Consider the following 20,095-nt stretch of genomic DNA (forward strand, 5'->3'; position numbering starts at 1 on the left):
TATATTTTGTGGTTTTGCTGTAATTCATCCAAGTGATTTTTTCCTTAAAATCACATGAATGTAATATAATATAATTACAGTGTAATCATAATGTAGCCAATATATAATTCCAATGTAACATATGGAGATTTTTTTAATCTACATGAGACTTATGTGCTAATTATATACTAGTTACATCATAACTATATTTTACTAAAATTAATAATATGGCTATATCCGTGTGATTTTAATAAAAAAAACGAAGGGAGGAGAGGAGGAGTAGTATTGCCCGTGCCCCCAGCCTGTGGAGAAAAAGAAAGAGAATGATAAATAAAAGTACACGCCTTCTCGGGCCTGTAACACCGGCCCAATTGGATGGGCCGCGGGCCCGCGGCCGGTTTTGCTTTCCGTATGGGCCGCGACGCAACGGCTTTAGTGAATGCGCGCGAGGGGGCCCATGACCACGACCCGATCGGTCACGCCGTCGCTACGTTTCGTTGCCTTCCACCGACACGCGCGCGCGCGCGCACGCGCACACAGCCGCGTGAATGCGTGCATGCCGCGCACGCGCACACAGCCGCGGATGTCATCATGCACACACACGCGTACACTAATTGGGGTTGTGTCTATGGCAATTCACAACCTCCTCTTTTCGCTCCTATTTAGGCCAGTTTACTTTCCAAAAGTTTTGTGTTTAGTCATCACATCACATCGAATTTTTGACACATATAAAGTGTATTAAATATAGTTAAAAAATAATGAATTGTACAGTTTGGGACGAACCTTCTGAGCCTGCTTAGTGCATGTCTAGTTATAACCGCTACAGTAACTCACATGTGCTAATGACAGATTAATTATACTTAAAAAATTTGTCTCGTGGTTTCCTGACGCCATATGTAATTAGTTTTTTAATTAGTCATTGAAATAGTCTTCCGACATTCGGTTAAACATCCAATATGACCCCTAATGCAAAAATTTTCGCGAACTAAACGAGCCCTTATACTTATAAACAAAATTTAAAATTAATTTTAGCTTTTATTAATCATGGTTTTTACTTTCTTATTTTATTTTTAAATTATTAAAAATATGCATAGAATAATTTTATTCATAAATTATTATTATTATTGGTAAATATGTTATTTTTTCCTTCGGCCACCGAAAAGATGACCACCGCAATCTCGGTGAAACGAGCAAAGGCTATCATCACGCATGGTTTCTACTAGCACTGCACGCAGGCATTCAGTGCAGTACAGCAATTTTTTTAGTACTGTTTTTTGCAATCACAAATCACATGCGTTTCCATGCATTCGAAATTAACCAAGACCACCGTGATGATAAGCTCCCAAAAGCTCGGGGTAATCCCACACAGTCACGTGCACGGCGAGGAGGCGATCAGCAAGCGAAAAAGAAGCACGCGTGCGTCGGTTCTTTCAGCCGACTCTAATCCGAGAGGAGAGAAAAAACAAACCGATGGATGGATGGATGGACGGGCGACCGGCCGCACCGCACGCGTCCACGGGTCGGTGACGGGTGCCTGTCGCCCTATTTAGTGCACCCCTCCCGTGACACCTGCGCGATCCATCGATGTATATCGTGACAGCAACACTCGCATGTGTACCTGCTGCGCATATAGTGCCGTGTGCCGTCGTGCATGCAACTAATCTCTTCGTTTTTTCTTTTATTTGAAACAGCTGATTTAGGTTGCGACACAAAATTCGAATCATGGAATCACTCTCATTTCGGTATCACCTAATGCGCGCATACATAGTTGCACGCAGCGGTGGTGGCCGATTCAATTCGCGGATGATTTTGACGGCGATGCACGGATGGTGCTAGCTAGCTCTATGATGATCAGTTCCGCTCGATTTATTCCGTGGCAATCATGCAGGACAAACATGCACAGCTAGATCGAGTAAAGAAATTAAGCGTTGTTGTACTACTCGTGTAGTAGTAATAACGTGTGTGTTGCTGGAGAGATTAGTTTACACGGCGTTGTTGTTGCTATCGTCGTCGTTGTTGCTGGCGAAAAGCAAGCAAGCTAGGGCTACCGCGCGCGCGCAAGGCTGCATCTGCCGTCTCGTCTGCGTGCGCTGTAAAGCGTCGGCAGGTCGTCCGGCCAGCGCGCGGGCGGCGCGGGCAGCGTAAAATCTTGGGGTTTTGATGCATAAAAACTTGGGGTTTTTTTGTGTGGGCACTCCACTCCGCGGGTGTGATCCGCGCGTTGCGTTGCTTCGGCTTTTGGTTTTGGCGTCTTTCTTGGACTCGTCGAAGCCGCTCGCTTCCCGGCTTTTTTACCGGCAGCTGCCATTGCTCGGCTTTTGCCCTTTCGCTTGCAGCTTGCTTACTATTCTCTTTTTGGTCCTGTCTTTCGGGCAGCTTCTCACGGAATTTTAAAGAATCGAAAGCTCTTCTAGACAACATTTAAAAGAAATTAACAGTCATAACATCTATAAAATAAATTAGAACCATAATTTTTCTAGATTCTGATAAATTTATTGCTCATCAGTTCCTTGTCAGAATCTTAACCTTGTCACTCCTTCCCATGCCTCTGCTCTTTTGGCCGGCCCCCATGCATGATGCATCCCTGTAACTCACCCCATCTTTGCTTTTGTTACCTACCCTGGTTTGTTTTGTTCATATGTTACAATTGTGAGTTTCTCTGCAATTGGCGTATCCAGCAGATAGTAGTGGGTTTCATGGGCAGAGTCACACACTGGCACTGATAATTACTATCCAAACTTGGCTTACTATGTGTATGGTTATATTGAAAAAAATGTGTTATTAGGGGAATCTTTCTCTGAAAGTTCCAGTTTAATCAAGGTTTGGTACTCTACCTAAATCCGATATGTGCTTTAAGATTCTTATAGAAGCAGAGTAATGTTTTCCCTCGAAAAACCACATCAGCATTCAAAAACAACCATTTTGTGAGAGGAAGGCATCTCATATGCTGCAGGACCAGCATTATGTCTTTCATGTGTTACTACTACTAGCCATATTGATTGCCTTTTCTACTTCTTTCAATCAGAGGGAATCCGACCATCTGTCTTTTTTTAATGTCACCTCATCTGTCAATCCATGCATATGTATGCATATGATGTGTATTTTAAGCTCCAAATCATATGCATGAGTATATCGACGTCGACGACGTGCTATTCTAGCTTATATCAACTGAAGTCTAACCGATTCAGACAACGGCATATCGCCTTTTCAGTTTTAGTTTTTTCGTTTGCAACCATCAGTTCGTTATGATATTCAGACGACGATCACTTTCGGTGTACCAAACAGTGATCATGTAAAAAATTAAAACGATCAGAAATTAAGTATTTTTTTAAGGTATCCTTCCATAACCGTGAGCCGTTCTGATTTTCTTATACTACGCTGCTGGTAGCAGCGCAGTATAAATTTTATAGGAATAAAATTTAAACTAAAATATATAACATTGCAATAAATTTGTGTATAATATTTCATATTAAAATAGATGAATTGCTAAATATATCTTATTAAAGTTTCAAATAAAAAATTTAATATACTTATAAAAATATATGATTAGATTTAAATTGTACTATACAACTACCCTTTTTCTTAACAATGTCCGAAATTAAACGAGTTGCATGAAGATTTGCAGAAGCATGCATGCTGAATAATGGCAGCTGAAGCACACGCACGCAGACGGCTGACGACGGCACAGTTGTTGTGGTGGTTGTGGCTTTATTTGCTCACAAATGGACCAAGAAGGAGGCCAAGATGGTAGCAACGGGCAACCTAATTCTCATCTGCCCATGGCTGCCAGCTACTAATAATCTCCACTACTACTTCCACTGCTCTGCTTCTTTTCTTATCCCTTTTTGTATCGAATAGCACTGCGATTTCATCACACACTAAGCCATCATTATCGCCACCTCGCCATTATTGATAGCAGCTCGGCTTTCTTTGTTCTTTTAATGGATGTATAGGCAATTGCAGAGACAGAGGGACATACTTGATGCCATTGATCGATTTTTGTTATTTCTTCTTCTTTCTTTGCTTTGCTTCCTTTTAAATTCTGCTTTCTTTGGTCATCCTTTTCCTGACCATATCTTCATGCAGGTCTCGTTTGCTTTCCTGTGCTTCTTTGGTCTTGTGGGTCACCACCTCAACTCATCTTCTTGCTATTAATCCTACTCTTCTCATCCGGTCTTAAATAGCAGCCCATAAGCATCCTGGTCATTATTATCTATCTTCACATGTTGGAGAAGTTGTACTGCCAATCAGGACATCTTCTGCCCATCATTTCTTCCATGCTTCATTATTCTTGTTGTCTCTAGTACCAAGGTGAACTTGCAGTTCCTTCTGTTCTTCAAACCCCTCGCAGAGTTCTGTAGAAATTGGAGGCCTGGAGTTGGGAGAGAAAGTGAAGATCTCTCATCATCCAGACCAAGCTGAATCATGGTCTTCTTCTGTTCTCCTCATTGGTAGCTATACCACACAGCAATAACTCATGGTATATCAGTCTGGTAAGTTCATTAGTTCCAGTAATTAGATTATATTATGCTTCCCCTTCTCTGCAGCTAGTTATGGAGAACTGAATAGGATTGCAATACTTGCTTGTTCTTGATTGCTGGTAGGTTCTTGGTGACTAAAGCTCAGTCTAAGAATCCATGGCAGACACTGCATCAGAAGTGTTCATGGAAACATCCATTTCTTGTTCGGAAACGCCAAGAACTAGTCACTCTTCTTATCTGCAACAACGGCACTCAAGAAGGTTAGTGGATAAATCTTTTCAGCTGGATGTTGATACATTTTGTTCTTTCAGCAATATTTATAGAAAGGCTTTGTGAGATAATAGCAGCTAAAACAAGCAGAATCAATAAGCATAATATATGCAAGGAAATTCTAATCGTTTTGATCAATGTCCAATATATCGTTCATCCGCATTTGGTTGCATCAGAATTCAGAGGCAGCAGAGTTTTACTGCATCAAGCCTCTTTGTTTTTTTGTTCCTGTGTGTTACGGTGCTCTGTCACTGTCTCCACCAAATAACTTGACAAACAGTCATGTGAGGCACATTACTGTAAATGATGTTGAAAGTTGCTAATAGAAACATGAATTTCTCCCCTTTTTGGTGAACGTGAAGGAGAATAGCGACATATAGAGTTGGACAAGCAAATCTTCCAGCACACTATATGTTCCCTGTTACTGCTTTTTGTCTCCTTTGACTAAAAAACATGCTATCTTTGACTACAATACATTTGATTTCACTATTCTCAGATGCTTAGCTTTCAATTAGTTTGCATGATTATTCTGATTAAGCAGTTCTCTAACTTGTACTTTCAGTGTTGTAAGCACACATGGAAATGTATTGGACATATCGCCACGGCTCTCCTATCACAAACCTGTGGGTAATTTAAATTTCCTTTTCTGTGCTTTTGTTTCTGACAAGAAAAAGTTGCTATAAACTTCAATTACTACTTTCTTACTGAATTTTCCTTTAATGTTTTTTTTTCATGATTGTGCAGACAACCAACAAAGATAAGATGCTCCGCAGAAGGTCTTCCGTTAACCTGCCAGAGCATTTGCCTGAGCATCAAATGATTACAAGTGCAGAACAAAGTGGGAGAACTATATCAAAGGTTTGCTCCACAGCCTCATAAGTTACGTAGTATTTCATTATCTCAAGGTCCTATTTGTTTCCAAAAGCTGAAGAAAAGCTGTTCAGTAGCAGGTCTTATACCCATACTTTTTTATGCTCTAATCATATTGCTTTTCTTTCAAAATAGCTGAAGGCCTTAAGAATAGTATGACAAAAGGCCATATGCCATAATAATGATGCTATGAAACAGTGTTTCAACTTCAAAATTCAAACAAGTACGATGTGAAAAGGCAGTACAACTCTAAACATTTAGTTTTGATATCTGATCACGGACCTTGTCCCTGCAGTCTGTTGCGGATTTAGTTTGGGAGATAGCAGCCCTTGAGGAGGAAGTTGTTCGCAAGGAACTGCATTTGCTTTCCCTCTACAGGGCAGCATTTGATCAACATCTAGGTGTATCCCCTCGTGCTTCTGTTCAGGTACACACCTTGCCACCTTGGCTGGATCAATTTTCAGATCTTATACTGCACATAAATTCAGAGAGCAGACAGTATATTTAGGCTGCAATTTATGGTCAGGTGGATAAAGAAATACACCATCAAAATAGCAGAAAGAAAGCTGACGAAGGTGCCCTCCGACTGAGAGATATTAAGGAGTCTGCATCCTACAAGTTGCCAACAGTTTCAGATTCTAAACTTGTAAGAAAAATATCTCTTCTTTTGGTTCTTCTGATAGAATTTACCACCTTGTGCCAGTTTCAGTTATACCTTTTCCCCCTTCTAGGAACAGGTTTTAGCTCATGTTATGAATCTTTTTTGGAAACAACTCATGTTATGTATCATAATATCCCAAGTGAGAAAATGTAATGCACTTTTCATGTTTTTCACAGGGGCTGTCAAGAACATCTTCAGGGCATTCTAGTCTTGCAAATTTCTTGAGTGCTTCGATCACTGAATATGTACCCAAGATTTCATGCAAACTTTCAGAGGACATTATAAGATGCATTTCTTCAGTATACTGCAAACTTGCAAGTCAGCCATCACAAAAAGTGCCAGATTTTGAGACTTTATCAACTCCTTCTTTTTCCTCTTCATCAAGTACATTTTCTCTAAAGCATCGCGTTGATAGCTGGAGCCCCCGATGCCATTACAATGTCAACAAAAGCTCTGACAACTATGATCCATTAAATGAGAATAGTGAACAATATAGTGGGATGATAATATGCCCAAGGATATATATAGATGCAGAAAAGTTTGAATATGCCTCTAAAATGCTAGAGACTGTCAGGTAAGCAAGTCTGAAAAATAAAAAACAAACTCCTAGAAAGAAAACATGTTGATTTACATATGTTCATTTTGTATCTCAGACCGCTGATAAAACGGCTTGAGAAAATTGACCCAACAAAAATGGCACATGAGGAGCAGCTTTGTTTCTGGATCAACATCCACAACGCTTTGGTGATGCATGTATGCACAGTATCGATAACATGTTCTTATGACTGAAAACAGTTGCACCTTCACTATGTTCAACATTCAGTTTTAAATCCAAAATGTATGCACGCCTAACCCACAGTATATTCTGAACTATAACAGGCTTTTATGGCTTATGGACTTCAGGAGAAACGCATGAAAAACACAGACATGATTCTGAAGGTATACAACTATCAAAATCTTAATAATTATACTAACATTTGAAATGTTTGCATATATCTTACATTCTTGAAATATCTGTTGTCAGGCTGCATATAACGTGGGTGGGATTTCAGTAAATGCTCAAATTATTCAGAACTCAATTATTGGATGCCAATCCCATCGTCCTTCAGTGGTATGGTTTATACCTGCACAAAATTTCCCACCAATTATAGAAACACAGACACAATTCAGGAGGAAAAATGCTAACAAATTAATGGCACGCAGTGGGTACGGACACTATTTACTCCGCTGAAAAGATCGGCATCAGGGAGCTCCACACATCCATATGCTCTTCATCCTCCAGAGCCACTTGCCCATTTTGCTCTTTCCACTGGAGCATTTTCAGATCCACCTGTAAGCTGTACATATTGGCTAACATTTTAACTGCAAGGTGATCACATCATTCTCACCGTAAAAAAGTTCTGCAGGTGAGACTGTACACTGCCAAGAAGGTGAATCATCAAATGGATCAAGCCAGGAGTGAGTTCATTCAAGCAAGTGTCATCGTCAGAAAGCAAACAATCTTTCTACCTAAAGTCCTCCATCATTATGCGAAAGATGCTGTTCTCGAGTTGCCTGATTTGGTTGAGATGGTATGTGAGAGCATGCCTGAAGCTCAACAAAAGGAAATCAGACAATGCCTTAGAAGGAGGATAGAGAAGTGTGTTGAGTGGATCCCCTTCAAATCATCTTTCAGATATACTATACATAGGAGTTTGGCTGAGTAGGCTCTGTTCTCCCCCCCCCCCCCCCCCCCCCCCCACTTTCCCCAATTGTGCTTGTAAGTAATGAACGAATAACAAATGATTGGTGTATATGTGTAGTGTAAATAGGTGATTGTGATAGTTTCCAAGGATAGGAATGCTGTATTTTAATGTTTCCCCCTTAATGCTGTAGTGGTACAACTCACTTGGGCATTTCAGTTGAGAAGAGCATGCCAACAGGAAAATTCATATGCTTTGCATTTGCTTTCTCTTCTGCGAATTGATACAAAGTTATGCATTAATTAAGACCAAAGAAGCAATCTTGAACTCTTGAACTTGACATTCCAGCAAACACCCACTAAAGAAAAATGCCTTGAATTCTCGATATCCAAAATGCCAAGAAAGACAGCCCAATGCTACAAAAGGAAAAACATTCACCTGAAAAACAAACATGCTACATGGGAACTGAAGAGATGATGGGTGCCTAAACTGCCGCAAGCAAACCAAATTTCATGGCAAACTTCTTTTGGTTACAGTCAAGCATCTCACTGAGGCTACACCTTGAGTTTGTCTGCTTGAGCACCTTGTGGCGGTACTCCAGGCTCCTCTTGAGGCCATGGCGAAAGTACTGGGGGTAATCCACCACCTCACCCATGTCCCTCCCCATTTCTTCAACAAGGAACTTCATCCTGGGCTCCAGGCAATGCTTAACACTCTTGATGAGAACAGGAGGGTATCCAGCCACCAATGCCATGACCTGATCCTTGCTGAAACCGCAGCTCTGTAAGAATGCCAAATTGGGCCGCAGAATCTTATCAACATCTCGTGACAAAATGTCAGGAAAACTCATGATCACCCTCTGAAGATTTGACCCCTGAAGTCCAACTGCCGACTTGAGGAACTCAGCAGTAGGACGAAGGCGCTTGTCGACGCTGTAACCCATGATGTAGGGCTCCTTTGCCATGATCTTGCCGATCATGCCTTCCTTATCAATGCCAAGGCCGACGAGGAAGTCGACCGTCTGCGAGAACTTGGCCTCAATGCTGTAGCTGATGAGGCGCGGGTTGACCATGAGCAGCTTGGCGAGCTGCTTCTCGGAGATGCCAAGCGTCTGGAAGAAGGCGAGGAGAGGGCAGAGCTTCTCCTCCACGCTGTGGAACAGTATCTGGGGGAACTTGACAATGGCCTGCGCGACCTCCCCGGGCTTGGCCTGCAGCGTGGTGAGGCACTGCACCGTCGGGACGAGCTTGTCGTCGACGGACAGGGTGAGCACCTTGGGGCACTTGGTGACCACGTGCCGGAGCTTCCGCCGCTCGATCTTGACGACGCTGAGGAGGTACTCCCAGACCCCGGAGGCCTCGCCGGCGTCAAGGGCGTGCAAGTTCTTGCACCGTCTCGACATGCGCCCGACGGCGTCCTCGTCGAACCCTTTCTCCCTCAGCCACTGCGCCAAGCTCCCTCCATTGCCGGTCCCACCACTCGCCATTGAACTGCAAACGGGTCACCACCAATTCAATCAAGAAAGAGTCCGGTGGGGCATTTCATCGAACAGGAACGGTGCAGTCGTGCAGGTCACCAACAAAAAAGAAAAAAAAACAGAAATTATCCGAGCGAACTTGCGCGCGCGAGAGAGAACGGAAGGGAGACGGAGGATCAAGATTGGAACTCACCTTGTTGATCCAGAACCAAGAACTGGTAGCGCGGCCGGGGGAGGAGGAAGGAGGAAGGCGAGGTCGCGAGGAGGATAAGAGAAGAAGACGAGGAGCGAGTGCGTTAAAACGGCTTATCTTTATCCTCCTGCTTGATTACGCCTAGCTATCTTGGGCCGAGACAAGGCCCATGGGCTCAGATCGACCAGCAAGATTACGTTCAGCTATCTTGGGCCGACACAAGGCCCGCTAGCTCAGATCGAGAAAATATATGCTATCTTCGGCAGCCTTCCCCAGCTATATTCACATCTTTCCGAGTTGCTAAACGGTATTATTTTATTAAAAAAATTATATACTAAGTAGCTTTAACAATTCATTTCAATTCATTTTTATGTTTTTATAGCTAAGAACTAATTAGCTATATATTAATCCACTGCTACCTTTTTTGTGCGGGTTACTAACCCTACCACCAAGTCCACCAAACGTAAAAATCATGTTAGTTTTAAAAATAAATTATTTGCAATTCGTGGCTTGATACATGGACGACAATACGAATAAAGTTTTTCATCTATAAACCCCTTTCAGCTCTGCAGTAGCGCAGAGCCTTCTCTGACAGATTCTAGCTACAGATTCACTGATTGTCTGTCTGATCGACTCATGATTTAACCGTCATGATGGGGCTCATGGTGAGCTGCTCCTGCTCAGCAGGTGGCCGTGAGCTCTGAGCGACTCCACGGCGTCGTCGAACATCTCCTCCACGTCTCTGAACTTCATCATCCCCAGCTCCCTCACCTTGGCCGTGCTGAAATCATACGTCTGCTCCCCGTAGACGCACGGCAAACTGCACAGGGATTCCAAGAACACCATCGCCATCATTTTCAGTGTCACAAACACAGCCAAAGAATCGATCAATCAATCAACCAGCAGGAGAAAAAAGATGCTCATTTTTGCTGGAGTTCTTGACCTCTTTGGGATGGGGTAAGAAGGGAATCGCCTCGCGAGCAGGGCGAGCAGCTCGTTGACGTCCAGGACAGCAGAGTTGCAGATGTATCTCCCGGCCGCACGGGCTGTCTCGTAGGCCAGGATGTGGCAGATCGCGACGTCGTCGATGTGCACGTACCCCATCCTGCCGTACACGGTGAACTTCGTTGTCTCTCCTGCAAATGCAATTCTCAGCACGTTCATTCAGAGACCTGGATAAGCAGACAGTTAAAATGCAGGAAATTTTGTAGGAATTTCACGTGAGACAGTTCACGATTATAGCACTCTTATCTTTTCACTTCTGTTTATGCTTATAACTTTAAATTTAAATTTTTAATTTTAAATTTGTAGTTGGTTTTAAGATTTTTTTTACCAAAGTTTATTCTAGTTTTGGCTTAGGTCGCTAAGAATACGTATATAAAAATTTTTAGCCTAAATTATTTTTCATTTGCAAATGCTGTCAATCACCCCAGGTTGAAATCAGAAAAAATGAATCTTCGCTTTGCAAATAGGGGTTACATTGTTGCTTACCTTGGAATAGGCCGAGGACGTCGGTGGAAGTGGGGCTCAATTCATGGGACAAATTGGGTCCAACCACGAAGGTTGGAAGAACAGCCACAAGGTCGATGCCGTTCTCCTTTGCAAATTCCCAGGCAGCCTTCTCTGCCAGAGTCTTGGCAATGGCGTACCATATCTATGAACACATATAGAAAGACGTTTCGAAGCTGTAACAATGGCGAAAAGCTTGCCAAGCTGCCAATGTATTTGGCACTGGATTGGATTGTGTTGTCACCTGGAGGCTCTCGCAGAACTCCATGGAGCTCCATGACGTCTCATCCAGCGAGGCGTTGGGTGGCAGGTCGGCTTCATCTTTGAGCCTCACGGTTGATGATGAAGATGTGAGGACGACCCTCTTGAGAGATGGGTTCTTCTTGCATGATCTCAGCACGTTTAGGGTGCCATTTATCGCTGAATCAAGAATTGTTGCCTGAAATTATGTGTCTCAGTTGTTAAAACCTATAAGCAAGTGGCATCCTATATGTGAATTCGAAGAAAAAATTAAAACAGAGGTGCATAGTTTCAGAGTGAAGTGATCATCAGAGTTAGTGTAGCATGCCTTGTTGGAGTCAGTTTCAGTGATGACAGGTGATGCAGTGTGAAAGACACCCTCACAAGCCATCACAGCATCATCAAAGCTTCCTTCTTCCAAGAGGTCAGCTCTTACTAGCTCCAGCCTTTCCTTTGCACCTGCTAAATTCCACAGGTGCCCTACTTTCTTGTGGTTGCCTGCCAAGTAAACCAAAGAAAATTTAAGCCCACACTACAAAATCCATTCACATTGCATAAGTAAACCGAACTGAAAACCAACAACAGAATGAAGAGATGGACCTGGGTCTCTTACTGTCCCAAGAACATGATACCCTGACTCAAGAAGTCGCTTCACAAGCCAAGAGGCAACAAAGCCAGAAGCCCCAGTGACACAAACCCTGCCCTTGGTAGTGTTTGCCATTCTCCCAAGTCTGAACTGGAATGGCTCCTGAAATTTCACCCTCAAGACCTTTAATACATATGAGCAGTGAAAGTATATTGTAGGAGAACAAGCAGAAAAATAAAAACATACTAAAATGTCACTCCCTTTCGGTGATTCTATTTGACAGGTAGAAAGTAGAAAAGATTCCACAACGGCTTGTAAGGTTCACAACTTCCACGTTCCTGTACTTGATTAAACCGTTTCTTCTCCTGCAAAAGCTTACAGTTTTGGAAGGCCTGAATGTCAGCACTGCTGTTCATGAATCTTTCTTCGTGCTGAGGTAATAGCTATATCAAAAGTCTTGGCTAGGAATAATTTCACCAATGTACTCGATGTGATCCAATTAGAAGTACATAACAGCACAAGCCTGTGAGTATTGGTTAGGTCAGTTATTCAGGTGGAAACAGAAACAGCACAATGCAGAAGAGGCACCTTTATTCTGATTACATTCCGATTAATGACAAGTTATTGTATCTCAACCAAAATTTATCACAACAACAAAGAATTACAGTCTTAATGTACACAAAAAATTAGGGGGAGACAAACTCCCTGAAGAGTTGAGTAGGCAAAATGGATGTTGTACACTTGCTGTCTCCTATTATCCCCTTGAATCCCTAATGCTAGGAGGCGAGGGACACTGAGAAAGACATCTACAGCCAGAAACGGGCTTTGGTTCCAGCACAGATTTTTCCTCCAAGGCTTCAAGCTCACTTCTAGGGGGATAGACCAAAAGAAGAAGCAATTTCTGACAAATGCTGCCCTGTTGAATTGGTTATGAATACTATAGGGACAACAGGCTGAAACATGACTTCATTGTCATCCAGCTCAAGGTCATAGCATGTTTTGAGTTCCATTGCTTTAGATTCTGCAGCTTCAGCTTCTTTCAGCAGAACCTCAACCTCTTCACTGTCATCTGTTTCACTTGCAGCAGTCAATTCTGCTCTAGCAGCAGCAGCATCCAACCTAAGCCTTTTGTAACTTGTCATGGCTGATTCTTTTTCTTTGAGAATAATAAGCCCTTCGCATTCCTGTATTTTGACGGTGGTTGCTGTGATATCCTTTTCTATTGCCTCCAGATCAGTAGCAGCTTTCTCAAGTTTAGCATGAAGCTCTTCCTTTTCAGAATTAAGTGCTTTAGCCTCTGCAGCTATCCTTCCAGCTTCCTTGAAATTCCTTGCCGCAGCAGCAACTTTCTTTTCAGCCTCTAGTTCAGGGCCCCTTTTGTCAATAAAGCTCAATTTCTGCTTAAATGTAGCTATATCTTGCTGTATGACTGCCTTCCTTGAAGATATCTCCTGCAAGTCATCAAATTCAATAAGTACATACAAATATGTGTTCGTACTTATAACATGTCCTCCAATATTAAACATGAAGATTTGTTTTATCAACAAGAAAGAAGGGTTAATTTTTTTTGTACCTGAAGACTGGTTCTTGCATCTGATGTTTGCTGCCTGAGCACTTGGATATCTTGCAGAATTTCCTCTTCCATTTTTAAAAACCCAATTCTGTCCTCCCTTGACTTCAAAATTGATGATGCAAGCTTCCTTCTGATTTCTACTGATTGCTGGCAAGCCTTTGCTTCAGAGGAACAAGCATTGATAATTTCCCGTAAGTTTGAGTCCTTCTGTTCTGTTAAGGAGATGAAATTATCGATTTCACTCTTTTTTAGGACAAGTGCTTGAGCCTCTGAGTCCATTTTAGTTTGTGCTTCGTGCAGCGTTTTGAGCTTTAGGTCAATATCTGACTGGGATCCATAAAATCTGGAGACAACAGAAGTGATCCTTTCTTGAACCTCTTGGATCCGAGAATTGTTTTCAGCTATCTCTGCTTCTTTCAACCTTACCAATTTCAGGAGCTCAGCTAACTCCTCTGCAAAAGTATCTCCTTTCTTACTCAGCATGTCCTTTTCTCTTTTGTCGTCCTCAATTAAATGTTCTATTGAATTTTCCAATCCTGAACGTGCTGCCAAAACTAATTCACTTTCTACTTCCATCTCTAGTTTATTTGTTTCTAACAATTCCATTGATTCTTGCCACCCTTCTATTTCTTTCAGTGACATTTCTTCTGCTTGCTTGCTTACTGAATCAGCATGATCAGTACCATCCTAATAAAGAGAGTTTCAATGTTGATAAGTAATAATCAACCAGAACAGAATAAAATGCACTGATACCTTGAAGCATATAGAGCTGTTTTTAAACTGTGGTTTAACTTAACAACTTTGAGCTATAATTTCTTTTCTGGGCATTTTTAGTAATTTCTATCTACTACTAATAGTCTATAGTTCAAGATGAATACATGGAATGCATAAGCCAATCTCTGTTGTCGAATATGAGAACTGTGCAAATGAACTTATGGCATAGTGACCAAAATATTCAGCATTGACTAGGATATCATAAAATCTGCATGTTCTATCATATCTGGAGAAAGAAGCCTTAACAGACTATGCCTTTAAAATGTATTCTGAGATAACAAGTCTGTAATCTTAGATAACAAATACTGTATTTGAAAACCCATAGTATGAATCATGACTAAACACTCAGAATTAGCTCATACTCCCCCCGTTCTATATTATAAGATGTTTTGACCCTACCTAGATTCATCCTTGTAACAATGAATATGTTTTGTATATGTGTCTAGATTCATTAGCATCCATATAAATCTAGTGATGGCTAGAACATCTTATAATATAAAACAGAGATAATACTTGAATAGCTATTTCAAAATTAGTCTAAAAAGGGAACTTTAGATCTGAAACGGTTTTCAAGCAATGGCTGCTTGCAGGGAAGACTGGATTACAGGAAGTGCATATGTTGTCAAGATCAGCGTATTATGCAAAGTGGGCTAAGAAGATACCCAGTCTAGTTTACCTTTGCGAAATTCTCTAGGAGTGCAGCAGCTTCCTCCTCTGCGGCAATTTGAGACTCCAGCACATCCTGCAATTCCAAATCCACCGAATCATAGTTGTGCTCCGCATCACGCAGCGCTGTCAACAACCGATCCTTCTCCTTCTCCAATGCCGCAAGGGAGTCACTGATCTTCTCGGCCCTCTCAAAGTCCTCGGCCTCGCACGACTCTTCAAGCTCCCTCTCCAAATCCTTGTGCCTGGCTGCCGCAGAGCCCACGTCCTCCGCGACCTTTCTCCGCCTACCAGCTAGCTGCCTCCTCTTGGCAGCGACAGCAATAGCTCTCTGCTGGACTGATTCGAACTTGCCGGAGATTTGAGATCTAAGATGAGCCAATCTCTCCTCAATCCCCAGTGCTGCAGCCTCAGCACTTCCACCCTCCTCCAACTCACCATCCTCTTCTTTTGCCTCCTCTTTCACAGTAAGAGAATTCTCATCCGGATCCACCGGCGCTGCCACTGCCGCTTGTTCACCGCCATTACCAAGCTGCTCGAGGTGCTGGGCATGGACACTAGGAGCGGATTGATGCGTCGAAGCGTCGGGGAGGCTACTGCTATTGCTATGGATTACACTAGCCGTAGCAGCCGCGGTGGCGGTGGCGGCGGTAGTAGCAGTTGCAACGGCAGGAGGGGAAGGAGGCGCGGGTTGAGGCGAGCGGCCATACCCGATGCGCACGGCCCTCTTCTTCTTGCGGAGCGACGAGGAGGCCGAGGAGGACGCCTGCCGGGAGAGGACGGCTACGGGAGCAGCCGGCGCCGGTGCCGGCGAGGGGGGCGCGGCGGCCGAGTGGCCCTGATCTTGACCCTGGGCAGCACTCAGGTCTACGGGCGACTGCGGGGAGAGAAGGGTGAGATCGGAGAACAGGTCCTCATCCAGCGGCAGCGGCGGCTGCTGCTGCTGGAAGCCGGCAACCACGTCAGCACCGGCGCCGGGGTCGTCGCAAGGGGTGGGCGGCTTGGGGTCGGGGGCCTCGACGACGGACGGCTCGGGATCGGGATCGACCGAGAGGGAGGGGGTGAAGAGGACCATCCCCTCGAAGAGCGAGTCCCCATCCCCTCCGCCGCCCCACGCGCTCGCGCCGCCGTCCTGCGACGCCATCGGCGACGAGGTGAGGTCTCGGGGAGGAGGAAGAAGACGAAGCGGAGTCGGAGGGGGAGGGGGTAGAGTGGAAGAAGAGTGGTGCCACGCACTGCTTACGTCAGCAATCAGATTAACGCTAAATCACGAACCGTCTGGGATTTGTTTCACAAACTGCCAAACGATCAAGACGTGTAAAGTACTCCGATTATTATCTGCGTCCTGCTCAAATTTGCTTATATTCGAATTCGAAAACTGAAGGGGGAAAAAATTGAATTTGCTACGATTTCGGGGATTTCAGAGTGTAGGGGTGCATGGGCTGAAAGCCCACGACGACTCAACAAAGGTCGACGGCCCGTTAGGCCCATGGATGAACGGCCCAATTTGGGGAGGAAGCGATGGATGGCTTGGATTGCTTTGAGATTTGTGCTCGTCTTGTAATGAAGCCCACCTCTTCCCTGTTGGTGGACACTCAGTTATTCCGATTATTTCGGTCGGTTAGTTCGGCCATAAGGAAAATTCGGTTATTAGAAGTCAAGACTTAGGAAAAGCCATGGCCGAGCAATTTGGTTTTAGTCATTACTGAAATTGGATTTGGATATGCTGGGATTTGAATAAAAATTGATAGAATTGAAACAAACATCTCCACTCTTTTATGTTTTTATATAGTTTAATAACCAAATATGACACCAAATCATAAATACATCTTCAACCACGACAATATAGTTGCATGATTTGATAAACTTTGTGGACTACTAGGTTGTAGTATTGTATTGTTGTTTATATTAGTTTGGTTAACCAACAACTATAACGGATTAACCAAATTATTTTGTTAGTCTCAACGGTTGACGAACGGAAGTTTGATTTAATTTTGGTTCCAAATAGTTTGATTCGATTTTTTGGTTCTTTTTCCCATCCCCACTCGTCATGGTCCATATAAATTCCCTATATGCCCCTCCCCGCACATGACTCGCTAATGGTCGACGCCGTTGCTTCCTCTCCCAAACCATGCACATGTTGTCGCCATGCAACCTCGTCTGCGTTGTGCCAGCACAACGATGTCATCCGTATTTTCTATTCCCAGCCGCCACCCTTCCGTCTCCGTTACTGCACTTCCTCGTATCTAGTGAAATCCCCGCAGGTCACCTCTCGTCCCTTTTCTATAGCAGCTTGCATTGTCGCTGCGACCCATAGGCTCCATGACGGAAGCAATCATGTGTTACGCTGCACAACATTGATCTGACGACATTTAGAGTGCTCCTACATTTTGTACACTAACTCCTTGTTAGGTGATTATCCATCTTCGATGACATTTGATTTCTTCCAAAATTCTCTAACAACGACATGTACATTTGCATTGGATAAGTGAATCTAGTGTGTGGCATAAGCTAAAGAAGAGTGTTACTGTAGAAATTGTTGCGATACTCTGGAGTTTCTAGGGTTTGCTGATATGTACTATTGTCTAAAGCTGAAGAGCAATTGTCTCAACTTCTTCGTGTTGGAGAGCAACTTCAAGAGGATAGTAGTTACCGAGGGCTATTTTCATCTTAAAGAGAGTTCCTTCTAAGCGATGGATGAGATAAAGGTGTGAATTCAGATAGCCTAGTTGTCTTCATCTCATCATGCCCCCCCTCCTCCATTCGTCCAAGCCTTCCTTATTAGATAGATGGTGAGTTGATATTGCTTTTGCCAACCACTATTTTCAGACAATTATAAAAATCGGAGGAAAGTCGTTTTAGCAAATAGGTGAGTATCCATCAGCTTATTACATGCTATCTAAATAGTCATTAGAAAATATAAAATTATAGAAGCTTGGGTCGCCCTGTCGCCGTTGTCCTGAGATGCCATCGGCGACGAGGTGAGGTCTCGAGGAGAAGAAGCGGACGCCATACCTGCACGTCGTCCTGCATTGATATATATCATGTTTGTGTTCCGTTAACGACTTGACGGTGGAAAGATGAATGATGATCTATTTTTTAATAGTTATTTATTAGTATATACGATAAAATTAACTATTATTAAATTAGAAATATTTTCTATGAAGGTGGGGATGATGAACTTTTATCTAGAAACTTTTCACAAAAGATACATCATTTAGCAACGTAGGAAGCGTATGCGTAAAAGTAAAAAAAATAATTTGGTGTACAAAATCCCCTCCAGTAGAGCATTAAGGGGCCCGGGCTTCTGTGGAGTAGAGTTAGTTGGGCCGGCCTTGAGTTGGCCCATGGCCACTTGATGGGCCCTTTTCTGGGCCGAACTCTCACTGGTGCACGTGGGCGGCTACTCCGTTCGAATTCCATCGCTTCGTCTCCGGCGCCGGTCGTCGTCTTCGCGCTCTCGACGCCTCGGAAATGGCGCTCTCGACGCCTCGGAAATGGCGTCGGATGCATCGCGTTCGTTCCCCGCCGCTTTGGAACTATGCGCGCAGGAATTCATACCGCTCCGCATGATGTAGTAGCTAGTATAAATTATCGCTTGAGCAAAGCGCAGTTCACCCCCAGGCCCCAAGGCAATAAACAAATTAACATCATGCTCGCCTCCGGTTTCATCGAGTACAAGCTTGACTACCGTGGAGCACTGAAGCTTGCCATTGGCAAGCGCTTGCCAGAAGTAAGAATCTCAGCCGGTGAGCAGAATGCGATTGTTTCCCTCTTCCCGCGTGGGTTTCCGACCATGGGTACATCTCTCTCGTCCTTCGGATGAAGAGCTACCCAAATATCAAGGTTGTCTTTGAGGCCTTCCTGATGGGCAAAGAAATGCGCGCCGTCGCCGTCGTCGTCGGTAATTAGGAGTAGTAGGAGCGTGGATGTCGCTGCCGATGTCAAGGGCGTCGGCTTCATTGGGTGGGAGCGCTTCGTGCAGCGGAGTGTTCTTGAGTCGCTCTATGTGATCGACGGCACGGTCACAATCATATGTGGGTTCATCGTTGTGCGCGGCGGCGACCCCATCGCCGTGCCGCCCTCCAACCTGCCCGGCCAGCTCGGCGCCATGGTGGGCAGCGCCGACGGCTCGGACGTCTCTTTCTCCGTCGGCGGCGGCGGCGGGACGACGTTCCACGCTCACCGGGCCGTGCTCGCCGGTGTTCAAGGCGGAGCTCCTCGGCTCCGCGGCCACCACGCCGTGCGTCACGCTGGACGGCATCGAGCCGGCGACGTTCGAAGCTCTGCTCCACTTCGTGTACACCGACGACGTCCTGCTGCCGGGTGACTCCCCCTCGTCGTCGTCATCCACAGCCGAGTTCTTCCAAAAGTTGATGGCGGCGGCGGACCGGTACGCGCTGGAGAGGCTGAAGCTCATGTGCGCCCAGAGGCTGTGGGAGCTCGTGACGGCGGAGACGGTGGCGGCGACGCTGGCCTGCGCCGAGCTGCGCGGCTGCACGGAGCCCAAGACCAGGTGCCTCGACTTCTTCATGGCGGAGGGCAACTTCAAGAAGGCGGTGGTCGGCGAGGGCTACCTGCGTCTCATGCAGAGCTTCCCGTCGGTCATCGACGAGATAAAAGCTCGCCTTGACGCTTGAGACTTCTTCAGACAACATCGATCTTGCATGCATGCGCTGTTTACATATCACATCCTGAATTGTTCTTGAATCATGATCAGTCTTAGAAGATGCAAAAGCTGCAAATCTGTCCTCTCCATTGGGCCTCAGAAACAGTGCAATCTTTAATTTTTTTTCTCACCTTTTGAACTTTCTTAATTGATTCATGTCTTGTTTTTGAAAATCTTCTTCTCTACTAAGTTTAGGAAAAACTTAGCTATCACCATTATTTTCTTTGAAAATTTCTACTAAATTTACAAAATTTATGAATTGGGACGATATTTGTGGAACCGCCAAAAACTATTTCCATACCTGGCAATGTGTGCGATAATTGTGATAATCTCCGTGGTAATTGCTGTTTTGTAAACCATGGCTGTCGCAGAAGAGGAGTTCACGGTCCAAGAAGAAATAGAAGAGTTCTTGAGTGGAAGGACGGCATGGGCTCTCCGCTCTCTATGTAACTCTAGTATCGATCT

The 20,095-nt window shown here is 44.2% G+C and overlaps 4 protein-coding genes and 1 pseudogene across 6 annotated transcripts; 2 read left to right on the forward strand and 3 right to left on the reverse strand.

The window, feature by feature from the left end:
- Positions 1-4,169: 4,169 nt before the first annotated feature.
- Positions 4,170-8,189, forward strand: LOC102713014. 2 transcript variants are annotated; one of them, XM_006659523.3, is made up of 12 exons: positions 4,170-4,472; positions 4,584-4,720; positions 5,293-5,353; positions 5,475-5,588; positions 5,896-6,027; positions 6,127-6,246; positions 6,438-6,835; positions 6,915-7,014; positions 7,141-7,200; positions 7,286-7,372; positions 7,465-7,593; positions 7,668-8,189. In XM_006659523.3, the coding sequence occupies exons 2-12, from the start codon at positions 4,617-4,619 to the stop codon at positions 7,965-7,967; spliced, it is 1,605 nt and encodes a 534-aa protein (XP_006659586.1). In that variant the 5' UTR covers positions 4,170-4,472; positions 4,584-4,616; the 3' UTR covers positions 7,968-8,189. The 2 variants fall into 2 exon arrangements, with proteins under 2 accessions (XP_006659586.1, XP_015695996.1); XM_015840510.2 differs by lacking the exon at positions 4,170-4,472 and having other exon boundaries at positions 4,641-4,720; positions 5,293-5,357; positions 7,668-8,110.
- On the reverse strand, positions 8,150-9,676 carry LOC102713484 (transcription termination factor MTERF6, chloroplastic/mitochondrial). 2 transcript variants are annotated; one of them, XM_040527259.1, is made up of 3 exons: positions 9,614-9,676; positions 8,382-9,433; positions 8,150-8,216 (listed from the first exon to the last, which is right to left on the reverse strand). In XM_040527259.1, the coding sequence occupies exon 2, from the start codon at positions 9,427-9,429 to the stop codon at positions 8,428-8,430; it is 1,002 nt and encodes a 333-aa protein (XP_040383193.1). In that variant the 5' UTR covers positions 9,430-9,433; positions 9,614-9,676; the 3' UTR covers positions 8,150-8,216; positions 8,382-8,427. The 2 variants fall into 2 exon arrangements, with proteins under 2 accessions (XP_040383193.1, XP_015695997.1); XM_015840511.2 differs by lacking the exon at positions 8,150-8,216 and having other exon boundaries at positions 8,286-9,433.
- Positions 9,677-10,088: 412 nt separating this feature from the next.
- Positions 10,089-12,127, reverse strand: LOC102719700 (tetraketide alpha-pyrone reductase 1-like). Its single transcript, XM_006660216.3, has 6 exons — positions 11,963-12,127; positions 11,691-11,860; positions 11,367-11,561; positions 11,105-11,267; positions 10,557-10,749; positions 10,089-10,433 (listed from the first exon to the last, which is right to left on the reverse strand). The coding sequence occupies exons 1-6, from the start codon at positions 12,081-12,083 to the stop codon at positions 10,274-10,276; spliced, it is 1,002 nt and encodes a 333-aa protein (XP_006660279.1). The 5' UTR covers positions 12,084-12,127; the 3' UTR covers positions 10,089-10,273.
- A 414-nt stretch (positions 12,128-12,541) lies between these two features.
- On the reverse strand, positions 12,542-16,182 carry LOC102713761 (protein CROWDED NUCLEI 3). Its single transcript, XM_015840745.2, has 3 exons — positions 14,972-16,182; positions 13,522-14,208; positions 12,542-13,399 (listed from the first exon to the last, which is right to left on the reverse strand). The coding sequence occupies exons 1-3, from the start codon at positions 16,103-16,105 to the stop codon at positions 12,818-12,820; spliced, it is 2,403 nt and encodes an 800-aa protein (XP_015696231.2). The 5' UTR covers positions 16,106-16,182; the 3' UTR covers positions 12,542-12,817.
- Positions 16,183-18,613: 2,431 nt separating this feature from the next.
- Positions 18,614-19,766, forward strand: LOC102719983 (annotated as a pseudogene).
- The last annotated feature ends 329 nt before the right edge of the window (positions 19,767-20,095 follow it).

This window comes from Oryza brachyantha, chromosome 8, assembly GCF_000231095.2.
Source record: "Oryza brachyantha chromosome 8, ObraRS2, whole genome shotgun sequence".
Classification (NCBI taxonomy): Eukaryota; Viridiplantae; Streptophyta; class Magnoliopsida; order Poales; family Poaceae; genus Oryza; species Oryza brachyantha.

Bases quoted from the DNA above. Each gene is read 5' to 3' on its own strand.
- LOC102713014 (XM_006659523.3), top strand. From the start codon at position 4,617: ATGGCAGACACTGCATCAGAAGTGTTCATGGAAACATCCATTTCTTGT. The intron at 4,721-5,292 runs GTTAGTGGATAA...TTGTACTTTCAG, and splicing joins CAACAACGGCACTCAAGAAG to TGTTGTAAGCACACATGGAA. The intron at 7,201-7,285 runs GTATACAACTAT...ATCTGTTGTCAG, and splicing joins ACACAGACATGATTCTGAAG to GCTGCATATAACGTGGGTGG.
- LOC102713484 (XM_040527259.1), bottom strand. From the start codon at position 9,429: ATGGCGAGTGGTGGGACCGGCAATGGAGGGAGCTTGGCGCAGTGGCTG.
- LOC102719700 (XM_006660216.3), bottom strand. From the start codon at position 12,083: ATGGCAAACACTACCAAGGGCAGGGTTTGTGTCACTGGGGCTTCTGGC. The intron at 11,861-11,962 runs GTCCATCTCTTC...TTTACTTGGCAG, and splicing joins TGGGACAGTAAGAGACCCAG to GCAACCACAAGAAAGTAGGG. The intron at 10,750-11,104 runs GTAAGCAACAAT...TTGCATTTGCAG, and splicing joins CGTCCTCGGCCTATTCCAAG to GAGAGACAACGAAGTTCACC.
- LOC102713761 (XM_015840745.2), bottom strand. From the start codon at position 16,105: ATGGCGTCGCAGGACGGCGGCGCGAGCGCGTGGGGCGGCGGAGGGGAT. The intron at 14,209-14,971 runs GTAAACTAGACT...TCTCTTTATTAG, and splicing joins TCCTAGAGAATTTCGCAAAG to GATGGTACTGATCATGCTGA. The intron at 13,400-13,521 runs GTACAAAAAAAA...GATGACTTGCAG, and splicing joins ATGCAAGAACCAGTCTTCAG to GAGATATCTTCAAGGAAGGC.